This window comes from Pteronotus mesoamericanus, unplaced genomic scaffold (assembly GCF_021234165.1).
Source record: "Pteronotus mesoamericanus isolate MK-2021 breed Mesoamerican mustached bat unplaced genomic scaffold, CSHL_Meso_final contig_20, whole genome shotgun sequence".
Taxonomy (NCBI): Eukaryota; Metazoa; Chordata; class Mammalia; order Chiroptera; family Mormoopidae; genus Pteronotus; species Pteronotus mesoamericanus.
In genome coordinates this window covers 8841647-8863019 of record NW_026555085.1, presented here as the reverse complement: position 1 = coordinate 8863019, position 21373 = coordinate 8841647, and the positions used below count along the sequence as shown (strand labels likewise).

The following is a 21373-nucleotide window of genomic DNA, read 5'->3' as shown; positions in this document are numbered from 1 at the left end:
ATTGGCATTTGCGGTCAAATTCTCTTTTGTTCATGGAGCTTTCCTGTACATTGTGGGATGTTTTCCAGCATCCCAGGCCTCTACCCACCAGATGCCAATAACACCCTTCCCCCGGTTCATGACAATCAAAAAGTCTCCAGACATCGTCAGATGCTCTCTGGCAGGTAGGGGTGGCACAAAGTTGCCTGTGGTTGAGAACTACTGATAGGGACCATTCTGATAAGCGAACCTCTAAATTTTGACCTCTACTTAAAATATTGGTAGATGGCAAAATCAAAACTTTTATTTTCCTATGATCCACTGCTTTGAGACCTTAAACCCAAGAATTGGAAGAAGTCTTTCCAAGCACTGGTCTCAAATACCTTTCAGAAGCATGGAGGGAACTTGCAGAGCTTCAGAGGCATTGAAAGGTGCTCTGCGAAGCCAAAGTACTGTAAAAATCAATTACAAAAACTACATATTGGGGAGCCTGATACTGCTCCTCAGCAACAATCAGGATGGATTATTTAGGTCATGTGTGCAAGCATGTTTAAATAGCAATGGTAAGCCCTAAGAGCAAATAGCAAATGATCACATAGCAGAGTCTACATGCCAGACCCAAGCATTGTCCTTTTTCCTCTATAATCCCCACTTTTTACGGAGCTGCCCAAAGTCCACATCATGCAAACAATTCATCATACAGGGTACAGAGAGTGTGCAAATTAATAACAAAGTTATTAACTCAGTTGTTCCAACTTTGTCCCTGGGACACTAAAAGATGGAGGATATCTGCAATGTTTCACAGCTCTCATCTTTCTCCTGGCTCTCCGTAGCTGGCTGCCTAGAATCTGCCTGGGCTCTGCAGGCCTGGGTGCCCCTGCAGCCCCACCCTAATGCACCAGTTCCTGCGAACTGCTACCCACAGTGCTCCAGGCAGGCCTCCTCAACACCGGCAGCTAGAGAGAAGCGGGCACAGAAGGAGGGTGTTTATTTCCAGCCTACTGGCCTTCCGTCTGCTAATTTTGACACTTAACCACAGTAGAGCTTCCAAGGCGAGCTGCATCTGTAATGGGCAATGGGAAAAATTCTGGCCCCTTGCTGTCCATCTCCATTTCCCACTCCTTTTCCTGGTCCTCTCTGTTAGCAAAAACCACTTCCAGGTGTTAAACAGTTTGCTCTGGGATGCCAAGGCTGGGCAGCTGCTGTTTGAGGCTAATTTTGTTTCAATTGCTGACACCCACTCAGCTAGGAGATTGATATCCTCTATTTCCTCTCAGACAAGCCTACCTGAGGGCCCCCTGATGGCAGGTCCCTAGTTAACTTCTGCCACTTTCCTGAGAATGACTCCTGCTCTCACAACTGACCCATCCAGTGGTATACAAGGACTTGGAGAGAAATAACCCCTGCTGTCAGGGAAAGAGCATGGGGTCTTCATTGGCCAAATGGCTTTGGGCAACTACATAACCTCTGTGAATCTCCGTTCCCTCATCTATAACACAGGACCAACAACACTTCCCTCGCAGTGTGACTGTTGTGATTGTTGTTGCTCAATACCTAGCCCATAGTCAGGAGTAGGAGCTACCAGATTCGACACCACAGGTACTTAAAATCTAATTGAGGCAAACAATAATGCATATCCCTCTATCGATATAACTCATCAGTGCAGGGCCTGGATTTTAAGAGACTTTTCCAGTGGTGTTTGAAGGTCTCCTGTATCCAGTCTCCCAGTGGACAAGAACACTTCCCCCTCCCCCAAATATTTGTTTGAGCTTGGGGGATTCATCTGTGGCTATACTACAAAACAAAGCTTAATGTCCATTACAGATGGATCCAGGGACTTTATCCGATTGACTCTGACCCAACAACGGCTGTATAGGTAAAGAATTTATCTACATAGTGTTCTAGAAATACTGGTAAATGGATATACATAGTTTACATGCCTGGGGCAAGGGTGGGGATGGTTCAAGGGGAGCGTCACATGATGGCAACATGATGTGTCCGCCAACTTGTAGTCTACCTATCACCTCATCTGTCCATTATAAGCAGCCACAGAAAGGAAGATTATCAGTGTTGACACGGGGATATTGCAGGCCCTTCATCAGGGACAAGGAGTTGTAACCAACAGACCTCAGTAATAAACAACTATATCTATCCTGCCTTGCATAATTGTTTTCCAGTGAGAGTTGAATCAACAACTAATTCACAATATCAAATTTATATTTTCAAATAAGAAAAACAAGTAAATCAGAACCCAGTTCACCATTTTCAACATTATACTTCACCATTTTATATTTTCACCACTAAAATGGTTGATTTTTTTTAAATTTTATTTTAAAATCCTTTTGTACTTGTCTGAAGGTGACTGGCAGCATGACTAAGTTACTCATTCTGCTAATTTACCTCCAGAGGATTGTTTAGCACATCAGAAAAAATCTTTTCTCTCCCTGGCTGGTGTGGCTCAGTGGATTCAGTGCCAGCCTGTGAACCAAAGGGTTGCCGGTTCTATTCCCAATGTAGAGCACGTTCCTGGGTTATGGGCCAGGTCCCCGGTAGGGGGCATATGAGAGACAACTACACATTGATGTTTCTCTCTTTCCCCCTCCCTTCCCTTCTCTAAAAATAAATTAATAAAATCTAAGGAAAGAAATATCTTTTCTCTTGACATAAAGAAAAAAGACAATGGAATGTACAAAGTGATTTTTTAAAAAAGGACTTCAATATTAATTTGCCTCAACTTCAAATTGCACAAATTATTTAATCATAGGCAGAAGTAAGAATATAAAATCATCAATAGTCTACAACAAAAGGGTGTGCCCACTGGGTCTGATTCTGACAGCAACTCAAGCAGCTTGTAAATGACCCATGCCCACCACACAAGGAAAAGGCAGCAGCCTGCCCCCATGAAAAGGTTCCTCCTGAAAGCCCTCTGTCCAAAATCTCCCTGGAGAGCCTCAGAGCTTTGAAGCCACACTACTGTGTTAACTCTTTTGGGTGAAGGACTTGTCACCAGGAGGCCCAATTAAAACGGACCGTGTGTGTTTGGGTGTACAGATCTGTACTTTTTTCCGGCCCTTTATTACCTGGTTCATAATTTCTGCAAACTGTGGAAGTTTACTCAGCTCCACGAGGTTCAACCAGGTCATATCGAGGATCCAGCGAAACGGTTTGGGAGGGCAGGCTTTCAGATCCAAGGCAGCTCCTCCTGGGGAAAGGCAGCAGCAGGAATCAGGTCAGCTCATGTTTCATTTCTAGAAATTTATTTTCCAAGTCATAAAAATGAGATAACCATATTACAGAGAAAAATGAGAAAATTGGAAAATAGTCACATTACAGAAAATGTGGTTATCTTTTTTTTGGTACATTTCCTTCAAGTCCTAGTGTTTTATTTACTGATTTATGCCATCTTATAAAATGCAGATGGTAATTCCTCGTCATTTGTCACTGCAAAAAATTGTTCTCAGGTGGTTGGGGTTTGCCTTTTTATTGTTTTGTTTTTTTTTTAACAATCTGAAATGTGCAATTTTGATATCACTAAACAGGCTGATCTTTTCATGTGTGATTTTAAGAATCACTTCTCCAGAAGTTTGATATTCAATACAATTTGTTACCAGGTCAAAAGGATGCGTAGATGGATAGAGTGACATAATACTATAGCTGTGGGGTTTTATGGGGGTAGCTAAGGTTCAAATCATTTATTCATTCATTTATTGAACAAATATTTATTAAGCATTCTCTGTGTATCTGACATATTCCGGGCACTGGGGATAAAGCAGAGAAAACCAAACAGGGCTCCTGCTCTCACAGAACGTTAACTACAGCACTGGTTCCTATTTTGAAACAAATCACAGTGAGCATACCCAATGTGACAATCTTCCACCTAGACACATGACTATATTTATGATTTCAAAATTCCTCTTTAGAAATGTTTTATCATGTCTTTAGAAATGTTTTATCATAGTAATTCCAGCTCTGCTGTTTAATTCAGATTATGCAAAACGGTGATTCTGGAACTTTTAAATCCTATCCTCCTCCTGAGGGACTCATGAACTCTCTCTACTTCATATATCAACCCTTGGGCAAAAAAGGAGAGGAGAGGACAACAGGGCTCTGCCTCCCCCTCAGCATCTCTCTGAGATGGTGAATGAGCTGCAGTGCTCCTTTCATGTCCCTGTGTTCCACCCACGGGATCAGTGATTCCAAGTGCCACAACACCTTTAGAACAGGTGAACCTTCCTCACCACCTGCCCCATGCGACCTGGTAAGAGGGAAAGCCTTACTCTGCACCATTCCTGCTAACACCAAGTTTACTGGAGAAGCAACCACGGGAGTCACATGCAGACTTAAGGGATTCTGCTTCTCTGACACAGAGACAAAGTCATCTCTTTTCTTCTTGGTTGTTTCCAAAACAATGTTTTCATGTTACCATAAGCCTCAAAGACATCAGGAGAGGACATGTAGGCTACATCACTGTTTCCAAACATGTTGTATACCTAAGCTAACCCAGAACAATCACAGCTCATCCTATTCCCCCCAAAATATCCTGGCTCTGACACACGCTGGCTGCATAAACTTAGAGAGAGGACTCATTTTTCTGTTTCCTCTTCTGTCACATAGAATCTACCAGATTGGTTGCTGTGAAAATTAAATAAATTATTGCATGTGGAAAGCTTAGGACAGTCTTGGTCCATGTAGTAAAAGCTATGTAATCATTAGCTGCAGTTTTGATATTAACTCTCCCTCTGTTTTGGAACTCTGGTCCAATCCAACCTGGAAGGCAAGAGCACACCCCCTAAGGTGACTTTGTCCATGGTTTTCAACAAAGGAAAGATGATCTTTCTAAGGTAACTAAGCAGGGAAAACAGGTAAACCAATTACTCTACAATGCAGGATTGCCCCTGGTAGCTATTTCATTTTTTAAAGTGTTCTGACATTCTCAGTTGAAATAGAACGTCAAAGGCATCTTCCAAATATGGCAGAAAACAAGTAGGAATTGATACAATCATTCTTGGAAAATCAAACATTCTTGGGAAATCAAACATTTCTGCCATGATAGCTAAGTCTTTCTTCTTTCTCCTGTAAGCACTGAGTTCAAAATGATTAAAAAAAAAAAAAAATCAGTGATCTAAGGACCGTATTTGTCAACTTTGAAAAAACCATTAAAAACAAAGTCATACCATCTTTTAAAAAAAAAATTTGGTCAAAATGTAAGCCACCTCAAAACCAGTACAAACTGTACAATAAACCAGCTTTGGGTTTTTTGGGTTTTTTTAAAGACAAAAAGAATAAAACCACTCTCTTTTACTAACGAGCTGACTGACTATACTTCTGTCAATCAACCTATCATAAATTAATCTTCCTAAAGCACTGCTCTGTTCATGTTACTTCCCTGGTCATAAAGCTTTCAATGGCTCCCTGTTGCACACTAAATTAAACCCAAATTCCTCTCACTGGCTCTCCTGGCCCTGCACAAGCTGGTTCTCCCTGACTCTCAATCTAATGAAATGGGGTCACAGATGTGTTCTCACCACAACTCAGATGTGCAGCTTTCTTTATTTTTCGGTGTCAAATCTAGTTCTCCTCACAAATTCCTTCCCCACAGCATCGATGTGTTGTTTCTCGGTCTCCTCTGATTTGCATACTTTGTCTCACAGAATCCAGTCTCTTTCAGGTGGGAGCTCTGGTTTGGCTGGGTTTGGGGGGGCGGGGCACGCGGTGAGGTGATGGGGTGGGGGATTGTGCCTTGACAGGGAGGGTGCCCCGGATCTGCATGCTGCCCTCTAGTCTCTATATGTCTTGGTCACAGGCTGGGATCCTGTATTGTGTCCTCTGAACAAATTCTGTCTCATGTATAGGCACATTGAGCCATTATCCACAGGGACCAGTCCTGTTCCCTGTTCCAGTTCCCCTGCTCTGCAACTTCTTGGTTTATACCCCAGGCCTCTGGCGTTTGCCAGTCCCTTCACCATTCCCATGTCCACACTCCTGCCTGCCAAGCCTCAGGCTTATCTGTCCCTTCACCAATGCCGCAAAGCAGCTTCCATGTTTGATGTGGCTCTAGGCAGAACGTAGGGGCATCTTCTATCCGGATGTTTCTTGAGCAGCCTCCTCTACTCATACAAGGCAGAGCCTCAGGAGACAGGGAAGGGACAAAGATCTTTGCATCTGACCCCCTTCTTCCTCTGACCTCTTTGTCCTTCCCATGACCCACTGTGGACCAGAGGGCCCAGTTTCCCACTTCTTTCTATGTCCTATCTGTCCTCTCCACAGGGGTCACACTAGCAAATGGGATTCAGAAAGCAAAGCCAGCTCGCCAATAAGAAAAAATTGAAAAGTGTACTTCCCATCCCTCTTATATTCCACAGAGGGGAGGCTTTCCTAAGTCGTGAGGCCCATTTTGCTCCCACTGTGGCCTAGATTCCGACGTTTCAGTGTCACCCTTTCCCACTGCCCTGTGCGCCAAACACTGAGGATGTGGCATTAAGGCCGAGTAAGAGCTTCAAGGTGACCGAAGTGAGTCAAAGTAACTTTCTAGATTTGGTAAATTCAGGCTCACTTTATTTAAATGTCAAAGAGACCACCCGTACATCTGGACCCTCCCCTCCAGAGCCTGCGCGTCTCTCCTGGGTGGTACTAATCATTTCCCCGAGGGCCCTACAGCCTCCTGTACATGGAGGTACCGGTGATTGCTCTCTGAGATCACACTGCTCGTCAGTGACAGAGTCCAGGTCGTTTCCCTGGTTCCTAGTCCTGTGCACACCTTACTATACCATATGCTGTCTCACTCCTACATACAAGTTAAGACACCAACCCCTAAGGAAAAAATATGAACCAGATGACATATTCCAATTTCCTTTGAACTACAAGAAATAAAAAGTCAAAGAAGAAATTTCAGTAATTATGCAAAACTGTTTACAAAGTTTCTTAAACAGTAATCTTTCCTGGATCTGAGAAGAAATTAGCTAAAGTAAGAAGAATGATAAGAGTAATAAGAAGTTATGTATTACTATCTTGCTTATCATAAATTGGGTGATGAGGATAAAAGTGCATCACATCCTTTCACCTTGTAGTGCCAACTTGGGATACTCTGCATTTTCTTCTTAGATGATCTCTTTCGCCCCCACGGCCTTGGTTGTTACTCTTATGCACTATCTTTGCCACTGTTTGACTTCTTTTAAATGGTCTGGCCCTCCCCCCTTGTCTATTTGTTAGGTATCTCCAATTCATTGTCTGTAGGCACCAAGGCTTTGGGAACGTTCAGTTTCCATTCTTCCAAACACTGTACATGGGAGAACTGCATTTCCTGTATCTCTTTGAAGTTAGATGAGGCCACATGTCATGCTTTGGCTAATGAAATATGAGCATTAAGTCACATGTGTCACTTATAGGGTAACTTTTAAGAGCCCCTATCCCATCACACAATTTGCCACATGCCATCCCTCTGCCACAGTAACTGTGGAAGCAATGTGGATTCCTGGGTGACCGTGACACGCATGTTGGAGAGAAAGTGAAGGAGTATGCCTTTGCTCTGCTAAGCCATTGAAATTCGGGGATTGCTTTTATGGTCAGAAAACCTAGCCCATGTTGACTGAAACTAGGTGCCAAAATCACATTCATCATTCCCCTACTCTGACACTCCTAAACTAGCTCCTCTTTCAACCGATCAGATCGGAAATCTGCACAGACAAGAAGCCTCATTTATGACCCTTGTCCTGGCTCTGACATCCAGTCCATTTTACTGCTATGATGGCTCACCTCTGTTTCTTCGTTTTTATTCCCATTGTCTTAACCCTAGGCTTGGAATGGCTTCCTTTGGCGGGGAAGATTATAATAGACTCCCTCAATTTTCTTCCTCTAATCCTATACATGTCTGCCAGAGTAATCTTCCTAAAACACAACAAATGGTTCCTAAAGGACCACAACACCACCTTACACACCACCTTATTTCTCATTAGATCAAGAAAACCCTTCCTCTAGAAATCAAGTTTTACCAATTTACACATTCCACTCATTTCTTTCCTCATGTTGTTCTGTCTCAGTGTGAAATGTTTCCTTCATTTTGACCTGTTCTTTAGGGGTCATTTAAAGTGCCATTTTCTCTTTTGGGGGAAGAAGGGGAACTAGAAAATGATTTATTACATTATGAACAAAGAGCAAAAAAAACAAAAACAAAAACAAAAACAAAACTAGACCATGTTCCCCAGGTATCAAATAATCTGAAAAATTCATGGCTTGTTGTGCCCAGGTGTATTTTCCAAGGAGTTTCCTGATCTCACCAACCACACATAATCTCTCCCTTATTTCAGATCTAACATTTTGTTTTTAGCTCTCTTATAACACTTAGGTTACTCTGCCTCATTTTACAGTTACTTTTAAAATTATTTTTATCCCCAGTATGAGACTGTTGTTTCTTTTAAAGTAATGTCTGGTTTATCCTTGTATCACTTCACAAACACTAGCATGATGGGTTTGCATAGCATGTGCTCAATAAATACTTGTTTACTGAATTGAATAAAATACTTTTGTAAGTATTTTATGCCTTTAACATGAAGATGGGCAATGAATGGGATTAACTTCAGATATGAAATACAAGCGTGCCTTTTTTACAGTTTAAAAAGTCATTATGCTCCCTTGCTTAAGGAATTGCTCTCACGATAAAAGGCTCACCTCCAGCCTCACTCTTCCTCCCTTTGGCACCTGGTCTCCTAATTGCAGGCAACAATGATCAAACTCGACTTAATTACACAGCTAAAAGTCATGGAGTTAACCCAGACCTGAAATAAGTTACCTTGAGTAAACAGAGCACAATAAATGAAAATTAGGGGGGAAAAGAGGGGTATAAATAAAGAACTTCACTTTCCTTAAAACACGGTTGCTCGACTATATTATAAAACTGAGTCTACAGTATACCAAAGACCATACCAAAAGTAATATCCTTTATATGCCACATCCATATTCTAAACCCTTCACCTTTAATGAAAGCCTGAAACTCTCTGTGCTTCACTGTTCCTCTCTGGAGATCAATCTTCAAAGTCATGAGGAGGACAAAGAGGAATTTGTGGTTTTCATACAGGCCTCGGACAGAGTATGTAAAAACTTCATATGTCAGGTACTCAATAATGTTTGTAATTCTCTTTTGAGGAAGTGGAGACTTCTCAGATCTGCAATGCATTTTAAAAGTCAGAGGAAAAAAAAGGTTTTTCTAAGAGAGTAGGAAGAAAAAGAAAAGTTTTACATTACTCTCTGGGAGGAAGGTAGGGAGGCCCACCTAGCCATGGACTGATCAAATAACTTCAAGAACTGGGCCAGGGAGGTCTGGTACATGATGTTGACCATGCTCATCTCTGTGATGAGAAAGTAGAGGATGCTCCCACGGGTGGCCGCAGGCCGGAACTCCTCCTGAGCCATGTTGATCTTGATCTCCGTTTCTGCGGCCACGTGTAGTTTTTCACTTACTTCAGCTGCTGTCAGCTTGGTGGTTCGGAGGACACCAATGAGAGATTCATCATCTACCAAGGAACCTAAAAATCAAACAGGAAGACTGTAGAAACTGTAGAACACAAGATGGGGAAGCTGGAAAGCAAGGTGTATCAGTTCAGAAATCATCCCATTAATTGTCAACTCCACTTCTTCAAAGCCCACAGGGTAGAAGAGCAGACTCTTAAGACACCAGAGGCCCTTTTGTCCAACTACCATCTGATGTCCCAATTCTTCTCAACATTCCTGCCAAGGGGTACCCCTCACTCTGCCTAGAAAACTGCACTCCCAAGACACGTCCCAGGACTGGCCTCCAAATATCTGAAGACAAAATCCTGTCTCCATCCACTCCCACGGGTTTCAGCTGTTCCTTATGTGACATGGCTTTCAGTCCATCATCATCCTGATGGATCCCCTCAAAGTGCCCAGAGGTTGTCGGTCCAGCTGGTCTCACAGAGGAGCTGACGTAAACGTCCCACACCAGCTCGTAGGGGAATGGCACACTCTCTACTCCAGCTTTAGTAGAACAGCCCTCGCCACTGAGAACTCTGGTCCCTCTATGTCCCTTAAAAAGAGTAAATTAGGCGAACAGTGGAACTGTCTCACCAGCAGAAAAATTCTAATTTTATTTTTGGTTTTACCCTTCAATACTGTTATTAGGAAAAACTCATTTATGACAGTAAATTCAATTTTAAGATATGGAAAAACACTTGGGACATGCTGAGCTAATGGTCATGATATCTGCAGACAGCAGATCTGGCCAAGCTCAGACTTCAAAGTGGTGGACCAGCGCTGCAGGGGGGTACAGAGTTGCTCTGATGGGCCTGCTGGGTCTACCACAGACATCCAAGTTGCAATTGCCCTCACAGGAAAGAGATCTGGATCCAGCACACTCTGGCTGGATCAGGGGAGGATCTCTTTGCTAATATTTAGAATCCCCAGAGGTATCCAGCTGGTGGGAGAACTCACCAGACCAAGAGACAGACAGCTTCACTGGCACAAGCAGTGCAATTAAGGCAGGAAAGAAGGACTTTTCCTTGAGGTCACCTTAAAGGTACTATGGGAGACCTTTGTGAGAGTAATGCATAATGTTCTTCCAGGAGGTTAAGATTTTTTTTTTAATCCAAGGATTAAAGTGCTGCTGGTAAGTGTTCATTATTAGACTTCTAACAAATGGTAGAATTTACATTGCAGTAATTTACCTACTTTAGAACACTATAGTGTTTGTTGAATTTACTTCCACTGGATAAAACATTTTTACATATTCAGAGATAGTACAGCCCCAAATCAAGGTGTGGTACAATGATCTGACTGCCCTGAGGAGAACCTATGCCTGACTTCTGAGTGGGAGGTCAAGTCAAAGCAAGAGTAAGCTGGGCCCTGGGTGCTCACGTGTCTCCAACACAGATTACACACATCATAAACCACTGTGGTAATTGTATTTCAATGCTAAATGAAAGAGTCAATCTAAAAAAGTAGATTGAGCACATTAGTTTCCTTTGGGCAAGCAAATTAGCCTATTATGAGTTACCTAGCTCTATCGGGAGCCCTTATTTTTCTCAGGAGAGGGCAATTATATCAAGACAACTGTGTTACTCTCAAATGCTCAGACTCTGTTTGCTAATTCAAAAATCAGATTCTCTGCCATCCCTCTTTAATGTCCACATGGAGATTGCCTTGCTTGCTTTTGCATCAATAACTCGACTATTTCCTAACATCTGTAATCATGAGGCCATTGAAAAGAGGGTACAAGAAATCCTTATTCATAATCCATTATCTGACTACCTCTTAATAACACAATACCTTTTGTAGCACTTAATTTGTAGAGGAGGTTATCTTCAAGTTCTTTCATCTTCCGCTTATTAAAAGTCACATCCTCTAAAAGTTTGACCCTCTCAGACTCTAGCTCCTGTTATTAAGGACCACAAAACAACATCAGAATAGTACCAGTCATTATGGCAAATCCCATTTACTAGTGTTGATTATCAATCTTTAAAAGTTTAACCCAAAGTGCCTTTTGAATGACAAGAAATTACTATCATTAGTTAAACCTATCTTTCTGTAATTTTGTTTCTCTGGGAAGTTTTTAAAAATTATACCCAGTAGCATTAAGTTTCCACAGCACACACACTGGCATGCATGAGATAACCTTGCTAAAATAATTTTGCTCAATTATCCCCAGGTCTCTTTCCAGCTTTCAGTTTATTTAAATTAGAGCATCCCATTCTTTTGCCCCTGTTTCCACATTGCCTCCGGGAGAAATGCTAACTTTATTTGCAGTCTGAAGTGGTAGAAACAAAGAGACATTAATTAATATCAAGGAACCATAAGGCAACCCAAGCCAAATGCAACGTCTTCACTTGGGACCTGCCTATAGGAACTCCAGGTACCTGGTCTGGCATAGCCAATAGTCAATACAAATTCAGTTTCCATTCTTTTGCAGCTCCTTCTACCAGTGGGGCTAAATTGGATGTTAGGGAGACATTTTTTTTCTACATAAATGATGCATTTTTTAAATTATATTTTGAAAAATTTCAAACTTTCATAAAAGTTGCAAGGCTGGTACAATAAACCTATCACCTAGATGCATCAAATAACATTTTACTTTTATCAGTCTTTCTATATATATAATATTTATTATCATTATTATTATCATTATTGCTGAACCATTTGCCCACGTTATGATACATTATCCCTAAAAACTTTAGCAAATCTCCTAAGAACCAATATATTCTCTTACCCAACCATAATGCAATTTTCAAACTCAGGAACTTTAACATGGGTATAAGACTCTTGCAAAATGTAGAGTAAATTGAAATAGTCGCAATAGCATTCTTTATAACACTTTTTTTCTAATCTTATACATAATCATACCTTGTACTTAGCATTGTGTTAAAAGGTGTTTTTAAACTACTTAGTTGAGAAAGTTTCTTAAAAAACTGCTTCAGAAATCCCACCACTTTCAAAAAGTCTTCCTAAAGCAATCTGTCAATCAAAAGCCACAGCACAGCATCCAGCTGCACATCTACTACAACTTGCATTACATCTATGTGTAGCTTATGTCCTTCCAATTAGATTCCGTACATCTAAGGGGCAGAACTTGTCCTACTCGTACTTGTATTCTTGACAGCACTTATCTTAAGGCTTTGCAGAAAATGGACTCAACCCAAAAAATATTTGTTAAGTTGAAGTGTACTGAATTTAATTCATAAATTTTATTTTACATCTGGGGAAACTGAGCACCCAGAAATATTAACTCCAAATAACATTCCAATATAATGTGCACAGCTAGTTACTGGCAGGGAAGGGCCTAATACCCTTGTTCTCCAACTCCAAGACCAGTGTATATTACCACTGCACTATCAGGTTTGCAGTATTTGATGGGGTGGTGATGAAGATCATGGTTGTGTTTGCAGGGAAATAGCTAATGAATGGTTTTCATTAAAATAGTCACCCCTGGGTGGCAGTATAGGAACACGTGGACAAAATGAATACGTGTTAGCTAACTTTTCAGTATGGTATGAAAAAACAAGCATCATGGTACAATGGACACTTGTGAGCTTTACAGAATGACCTGTATAGTTTATGTAGGAGGTTTGGCTGGGGTGGGGTGGGGGGGAAGTCCGTGTGCTTTTATAGGATAAAACTCTATTCTCTCCAGTCTCCATTTGTTCATCTGTAAAGCGAGGGGTAGAATTGTTAGGAGGGTTAAACATTACAGTCAGGATGGCCTTCTGCAGAGTAAGAGTGCATTTTGTTTTTTCCAGCAAGGCTGGTGTGAACATCTTAGCATATCTCTGGAAGAGGAAGCTAAGGCCTAGAGGAACGAGTGTGGGGCATTCTGGGGACGGGGAGTGCAGCCTGCCTTAGACAGAGGGGCAGCCTGCCTTACAGAAATTAGCGCAGCAGTAAGGAATCATTCCAGAATAGACCAACAGCACCAGGCAGACCACAAGGGAAGGACTAATTTTCAGCAATTGACATCACAAGGCCCTAAGAGGTAATGGAGACGACAAACTGAGGGCCCATGCTCTCTCTGCCTTGCTGTGGAACGGGAACAGATTCCCTTTCTGGATAGCACATCCCCTGGATTGTTTGTTGTTAACTAAGATCAAACAAACAGCTCATGAGAGTGGAGGCTGGGACTGTGCCCCTTCACTCCTCCAGACTGGCCGCCTTTGCAGGGTCTGCGCCAAGGGAATCATCTTAACCAGGTACAATTTTACTTCTCGTTTCACTGAGTCTATTTCTTTGGTGTCTGTATCATTTCTCCTTCCATTTCTGAACATCTTTCCTCTGTGTTTGTGTCCATCTATTCATATCTCTTTCCTTTCTTCCTTTCCTTGTTCAGTCTTTTTCTGCCATTCTTTTTCTCACTTCTAATTTTATGCCTCTCTGGTTTTACTATTTCAAACTTTGCCTTTTCCCTAAACCTTTAATATAAAAATTAATTATATTTAAGCAAATATAAACTTTCTTGGATTTTATGCAAATATATTTATATGTACACATATGTAAAATTATATTTTATGCATAACATTTAATATTTTCCGAAATTTACCTTAAACTCAAATTAGTTTAATCTTGTATCAATTTCTTAGAACCATCCAGTCTAAAGTTGTTCTTTATTTTATTAGAATGCTCACTTATAGTTAAATAAGTTCCCTGATTTAGTGCAAATTTCATTTAATTAAAATAAAAGTATGGCTCCTTATATTATATTATTAGATTATAGTAGTTGAAACTACTACAGTGGCAATAATATTCAGAGAAATTTCTTTTTCTCCGGGATCATTATTTTATTGAATTCTTCAGGTATACCCAACACCATCCATCCACAGGACTATAAAGATGAAAGTCAATATACCCAAAGGTTTAAAGACAGATGTAGGAAGGAGAAATTAGGGGTGTGTATGTGTGTGTTTGAAGTTGGAAAAGAAGTGAGTTAGTTATATGACTTCTTGATAGGACTTTAGACTGCAAAACAAATATGTATGTTAACAAAGGTAAATAAGATACACTTAATTTTTTCTGGAGAGATATATATATATATATGTGTATATATATACACACACACACACTTAACAATTTCCTACTACAGTTTAACCATTTACTGTAGTTTGTTTTACATCAAAGTTCTTTACCTTGAGAAATGTATTACCTGTTTCTCTGTTAGAATTACTCTTCTTAGTAACTGATTCTCAAGTCCTTTCATCGTAACAGTGAAATCAATGACTGACGTTTTAGCATTGATCTCAGGTGTAAAGGCAGGGTTTGGTAACTTTGTAGTAATATAAAGTTTAAAAGTGTTCATGATATCACATTCCTTATCACCGACTTTCACCTATATCAATTCAAATACAAAGTTTAAAAAAGCTTAAAGGGCAGGACAAGAAATATGGGTTCTATTTAGGAAATAATTTACCAAAGGTAAGTGCTACAAAACTTGAAGGAATTGCAAAGGAAAGTTGGAAAATTTTAATCACTCATCTTAAAGAATGCAGCCTATTCCTTTAGAATAATTTAGATTTGTGGTCCTGCTTAAGTATGTTTTTAGCCATGACACCAGGCAAATTAAATGAAAAATGTATCCAAAACAAATGTTTATAAAGAAAAACTCTGTCAAAGATTTGACTGTTTCTTTCCACTTGAGAAAATTGTTTTCTACTATGGAAATTTGTCCTGTTTATAGAAAGTGTCATTTCTTTTTCTGTTTCACAGTCATATTTGAAGCATATTTAACAGAAATGTGAAATTTTTAAAGAAAGGGTTAATGAAATTTTAAAAGAAAAAAATGCCAACATATATTTCCAGAAAGATGACATTTATCTTAAAAACTACAATCTGCAGCATATTGAAAACAACAGGTTTTGCTATTTAAAAGTCAGATGGAAATTATAACATTTTTAAATGACTTAAATTTTTAATTAATCTTAATCCGGCATGTGATTGAAAACCACATCCTGGAGGGACCGCCACGTTCTCAGGCAGCATGCATTCACATTGCAGATAAGAAATGGGGGTCTTTTAAGGGACCTTCAGGAATGGTGATTCTGCAACCTCCTTTGGCATATTAAACATGGCATATAAAAGAATTCACATTATGAATAAATTTTTTTCTAAATAAATCTCTTTGTTTAATGAGAAAATTTTGCATTCTTATTCACTGATATTCATATAATTCCGTTGTCCAAAGCAAAAATACTTGCCCTAGGTGGTGTGGCTCTGTGGACTGAGGGCCAGCCTGTGAACCAAAGGGTTGCCGGTTTGATTCCCAGTGCAGGGCACATGCCTGAGTTGCAAGCCAGGTTCCCAGCAGGGGACGCGCAAGATGCAACCACACATTGATATTTTTCTCCCTCTCTTCCTCCCTCCCTTCCCCTCTCTAAAAATAAATAAATAAAATCTTTTTAAAAAATACTCAATCAGAAATTCTGTCATTCATCAAAAAAATAAAGAGTCAAAGAAGCCTAAAGATAATGACACCAATTAAAAAGGAAACACTTGTACTCAAAACAATTATAACTAACGATTAGCAACAGAATTCCATAGCTTCATGCAAAGTCCATGAGTTTAGACTGAAAAGTAATAGAGAAATGAACAAGTCAATGTCCACAGACTTTATTAAAATGTTATTTTCTCTAGTGAGAAAATACAGGTTTTATTGTACGGATGTATGTATGGCTTGTATAACCAATTTTCTTGGAGTTGCTAAAATAAATGTATTTTGTGTGTAACACTAATATCTTATTATCATGACCAGACAATGCCTTTCCTTAATACATTATTTAGTTTCAGCGAAATGGCTACTCTTACCAAGATATCGCCCTCACCCTGCATTTTTTATATATGTCATATATTTTCAAAGGAAACACTGAATATGAATTTGAAAATTCATATTCACTGAGTATGAGTTTGAAAATTATTTTTTCCAATGTACCAAATTCCTGAAAGAAATTGCCTTTACTGCTATGCTCAAAAAGATAAGTAGATGTTACCACTGTTCTTCTTCCTTCCTCCTCCCTTCCTTCTTTCCTTCCTTCCTCCCTTCCTTTTTTTCCCTCTCTTTCTTTCACAAAGCTCACCTTGAAAGTGGTGCCTGATTTAATGAAATTCTTTTCTAATACATTATCCAGGACTGGATCCAGCTCTTCACGAATATCCTCAATGAGAAGAGGTCGGCCCAAGGAAAGGCTGTCCTCCAAGTGTGTGCGGAAATATTTATGATTCAGCGATGTCACCTGAAAATAAAGAATTCATTACCATAGAAAGGGCACAAAGAATGTGCCTCCTCCTCAGTGGAAACCAAGAGCTGACTAAGAATTTTGAGGGCTGCACAGGAAGCCTTGCTTATAAAAATAAAAGCAACAAACATCAGTTAATTTCAAAGCTTGGTGAGTTCCTTGGTGTGAAAGCCCTGGACATGTGACAGGCTCTCTGGGACGGAAAGAGGAGAACAGACGGGCATTCCTTGGCTGCGGTGGCAGAACTCTGCTCCCACAGCTGGAAGAACAGCAATCAAGAATTAATCCTTTTCAACTTACATAGCTACAATCACTCAGAGAAAGCAAAGTAACTTGCATACATGATATTCATTACCTTCTCAGGAAATCTATGAGATGATTAAGTGATTTTAAAAAATAAGCCTAAGATTGTCAGAAGTTATACACTAAGTCAAACCAAGGGTCCATCCATGTATTCTGTCTCTAGCAGTGGTACAGTGGAGGAGTATGATAAATGCTTGCCAACGTAAAGACCATACAATCACTTTTTACTTTCTTTATACAAAATATAAAAAATATTCTTATAAAATATAAGAAAAATTTTAATTAGAATTCTGAATGCCTGGCAGATTCACCCACTTGTAGGTCAATGTTTGTTATTAGCTAGAATACATACACTGGGCAGGTTGATCTTTGCATGATCCAATTGGCTTTGAACTTCTACTTCTATCATCCTTCCCCCGGCCTAAGTGTAAGGATTCCCAAAGGTCCAGTCCTCAACTCTCTATCTCCTTAGAGCCTAGCCACTAAATTCAACTACTGCTTTCATGCTACTGTGAGTGCTCCTCTTAACATTCAAGGAAGATCCACTGGGCCAGCAAGTGATTAGGAGAGTGGAATTAGAAACTATTATTTCTGAGTTGCTATGAAAACAAGAGGTGAGACTGAAAAATTAAGTAAGTCTACCTTTGTCCTGTTTTGATTAAAAAGGGGATAACTAAAACAAAAAATCTTGCACATGAAAGTTTCCCCTCTGAATGGAAAGCTTTTTTAAATACAAACGCTGTGCTGTGAAAAGTCTTACTGTGAGTCGATAAAGTAAATGAATCTAAACAAAGAGCTTTAACTAGTTCATTAAACAAGATGAAACAAGGTCTCAGTAAGATTAAATGTGATTGTCCTGCTCTATTTCCCAAGGAATAAATTCTATTTTTGTGATTTCCTTCCTAAGTGTGATGGTTAATTTTATGTGTCACCTTGACTGGACTAAAGGATGCCCAGGTAGCTGGCAAACATTATTTCAGGGTGTATCTTGTGGGGGGTTTTTCAGAAGAGATTAGCATTTGAATTGGTAAACTGAGTCAAGAAGATCACTCTCACCAGCAAGGGAGGGCATCATCTGATCCATGGAGAACGAGGTGGAGGAACGGTAAGGTGGCTTTCAGCTTGAGTTGAAACATCCATCTTCTGCCCGAGGACATCAGCTCCTAACTCTTGGGCCTTTAGACTCAGACTGGGACTTATACCACTGGCTCACACGGTTCTCTGGCCTTCAGGGTTTGAACTAGAACTATACCACCAGCTTTCCTGGACCTCCAGCTTGCAGAGTCTGGGACTTCCCAGCCCCCATAATTCCATAATAATAAATCTCATAATAATCTCTTTCCATGTATCTACATATACATATCATATTATTTCTGTTTCCCTGGAGGATCCTAATACACTAAGTTAAGAAATAATAGTTTTCAAGTTGCCAATTTATTAAATTACCTTTTACTATCTTCAGATCTTTTATAAACTTGAAATCGCACCTTATAGTCATAATTTCAGGTTTAATTCACTTGATTTTTCTTGTGCAGAAACACTATGTGGTAACCACCACCAGACCCTGAGTCATTTGCACAGATACAAGCTGACCACTGAATTTTTATAGGGAAACCTGAGGGATAGCTTCTCTTTCCAGGAGTCTGAGCTGTAGATCATGGAGAGGGCACTGAAGGTGGCCTTGGCAAAGCTGCCAGGTGGAGTGCATCCCTGGACTTAATAACATTTATAAAGTGCTTCATTTTTTATTTTATTTTCTTTCTCAATTCAAGAAATACTAATTTTGTTTCATGTATGTGTTTGTTCATATGCTGATCCATATATTCAGAAAACTCACGCCTTTTGAGTAAGGAGAATATATTTCAATCTGCCTATATTTCAGCAATAGATAGTTTTTTAAAATACAGAAGTGTCTCTAGCATATGTCTGTTACTCCTTCAAGAGGGTTCCTGGGTCAGAATTACATCAGGAAAGACATTACTGAAGACTGTCAATGAGTTTAATGATGAAATGGAGAGACAAAGCTATGATTGGGAAAAATAAGAAAAGATGAACAGGGAGATCAACAGCCAGAGGCAAGAGAACCAAAATAAGGGACAAGTTACAGTTGAACGGGATCCAGACAACTAGGTTAGCAGGAGTGCACTCCTGTGATTGTAGCTCCTCAGAAGCTGCATTCCCATTACCTCCATTTCTTTTAACGCTTCCCCTCCGTTTACACTCTGATCCTTACCAGGATTTCTCTGGGTTGTCTAAACACACACTAATGCATTGTATTCTGGAGTACTGATTAATGGGGGGCTACCTTAGAGATGCTCCTGAGCATGAGGCAATGTCTATTTGCCAGCTAAGCACCGACCTCAGAAGGAAATGTTTCAATATCTCACCATTAAGCATGGTGTCTGCTGTAGGCTTTTTGTAAATGCTCTTTATATGATACTCTATTTTTAGTTTCTGGAAGTTCTATCATGAATGGGTATTTAATTTACCAAAGTGCTTTTTCTGCATTTATTAAGGTGATCACATAATTCTTCCATATTTTTTTTCCTATAGTGATGACACACTTTGATTAATTCCTTTAAATTCAATAAATATCAGAATTTCTATTCTATATAAACTGTGTAGAAAATATGAAGATGGGATAAAATCATAAACCTGGCCAGTAAGAAGTCTATGGTACCGTAAAGATAAAAGAGAAATGTGAAAAGAACAATAATTCAAAACAGACTCTAAACCCACAACAGAAAGACAAAAGAGACATTTTAAGGACTCAGGGAAGGCTGTCTTAAGCTAAGGACACAGAAAAGTCTTAACAAAGGTAGCGATGCATGTGGACTTCGAAGAGTATTTAAGATTTTGATCTGTGATATAAGTGAAGCCGCAGTACGGTGGAGAAAGACATTCTTATTAATAGAAATAGTACAAGCATAAATATGGATCCAGGAGGCTTAGAACACTGTCTAGGAAACAATGAATAGTCCACATTGGTAGCTGAATTAAAATATCAATGGTAACAAGATCCCCAAGGGAGTGTTGGAATCCTGCCCTTTGTTCACCCCTACCTTAAAATTAATTCCTTATTAGACTCCAACTGTACTACCAGACTCTAGTGTGTTATTGCAGTACCAAGTGTCTGAGCTAGGCTGGCACAAGTGGTCTTAATCACGAATTCTTTTGCTGCTTTCCTATAAGCCCAGACCAAAGGCCCAGGATAGAAGACACATCCAGCATTGACAAAAGCAATAGAGCCAGGGAAATGGACAGAGTGGGGAGAGTGAGATTAACAGAGAGCACAAAAGAGAAAATATTTTCTCTTTTGGGGGCCTTTGCCCCAAATCCCTGTCACAAACCTCAAGGGTGTAAATTAGCAAACAGTTAGAGAGATGACAACTTTATGACTGGCAGATTGAATAAAAATTTGGGGAAAATTTCATGACTGTAAGATTACTTTGCCCCGCACCAAGTGGTACATACCTGCAGGTCATTTTCTTTTTCCTTTGATTTAATCCAAGTTTTGCCTTGAGTTTGCGGATCTATGAGGAGTGGGTATCTGGTGGCCTTCGTCACAATAATGCCATTCTGAATTGATAGGTCATCTCCTGGTAATCCCTGCAGTCCCCACTCGCCAATCTGAGTAACAGGAAATGAATATAGCCATTCAGAGGAGAACAAGAACGCTTTTGTTAGTAATTAAAAGTACCACGGTACAAAAGAATTTAAAATTTGCAGTTATACTTTTCCACTGAGAGTATGCAACAGGTACCTAGAAAAAACCCCAAACTTGTAAATGTGAACCAAGTAATATTAAATTTTAAAAAACAAATGTATCACATAATAAATCCTTTAATAATGCAAGACTAGGTTTAGTCCTGTATGTTGTATTTTCATGTTTATGAGGAAACACTTAAATTGATTGCATGAAGCATGGCTGCTGAACATTCTGAGAACATAGGGGCTTGAAATACGGTGACACTGGCTTTGTGGGTGGGATCCAGAGGGGCTGGAGTTAGCAGAGATAATGAATACAGGTGATAAAATGTCAGAAAGGATAAGCCCTGGGATAAGCCTCTGAAACTTCCTCTTCCGTGCCCTTTGGTTCTGCTTTCACTGGTATGGAGATTGCACAGCTGGAGGCAGAGAAGTTAAGGGAGATGAGAAATTGTATTGGCAGGAGCTCATCAATGACATTAAAAAAATATTTCCTTTCCAAATTAAGAAGGAATTGCCAGTCTGCCCTCCTGTGGTCGATAAAATCACTGGAAATCCAGGAGCCAAACCAGCTTCTACCTTTGTTAAATTATCCCAGCACCTTCTAAGGCATTAATTGGTAAAGAATATCCTGGCCCATTTAAGCCTCATCAGCGGCCCGCTGT

At 39.9% G+C, this 21373-nt stretch overlaps 1 protein-coding gene across 1 annotated transcript in view; it reads right to left on the bottom strand.

Moving 5' to 3' along the window:
- DNAH8 (dynein axonemal heavy chain 8) overlaps nt 1-21373 on the bottom strand; it is a 302018-nt gene that overhangs the window by 75986 nt on the left and 204659 nt on the right. Inside the window, exons 70-76 of the mRNA XM_054569318.1 lie at nt 20475-20630; nt 16539-16694; nt 14615-14797; nt 11257-11362; nt 9245-9497; nt 8947-9137; nt 3060-3181 (exon numbers count right to left, since the gene is read on the bottom strand). Coding sequence (XP_054425293.1) covers nt 3060-3181; nt 8947-9137; nt 9245-9497; nt 11257-11362; nt 14615-14797; nt 16539-16694; nt 20475-20630 — 1167 coding nt within the window. The remainder of the gene's footprint in view (nt 1-3059; nt 3182-8946; nt 9138-9244; nt 9498-11256; nt 11363-14614; nt 14798-16538; nt 16695-20474; nt 20631-21373) is intronic.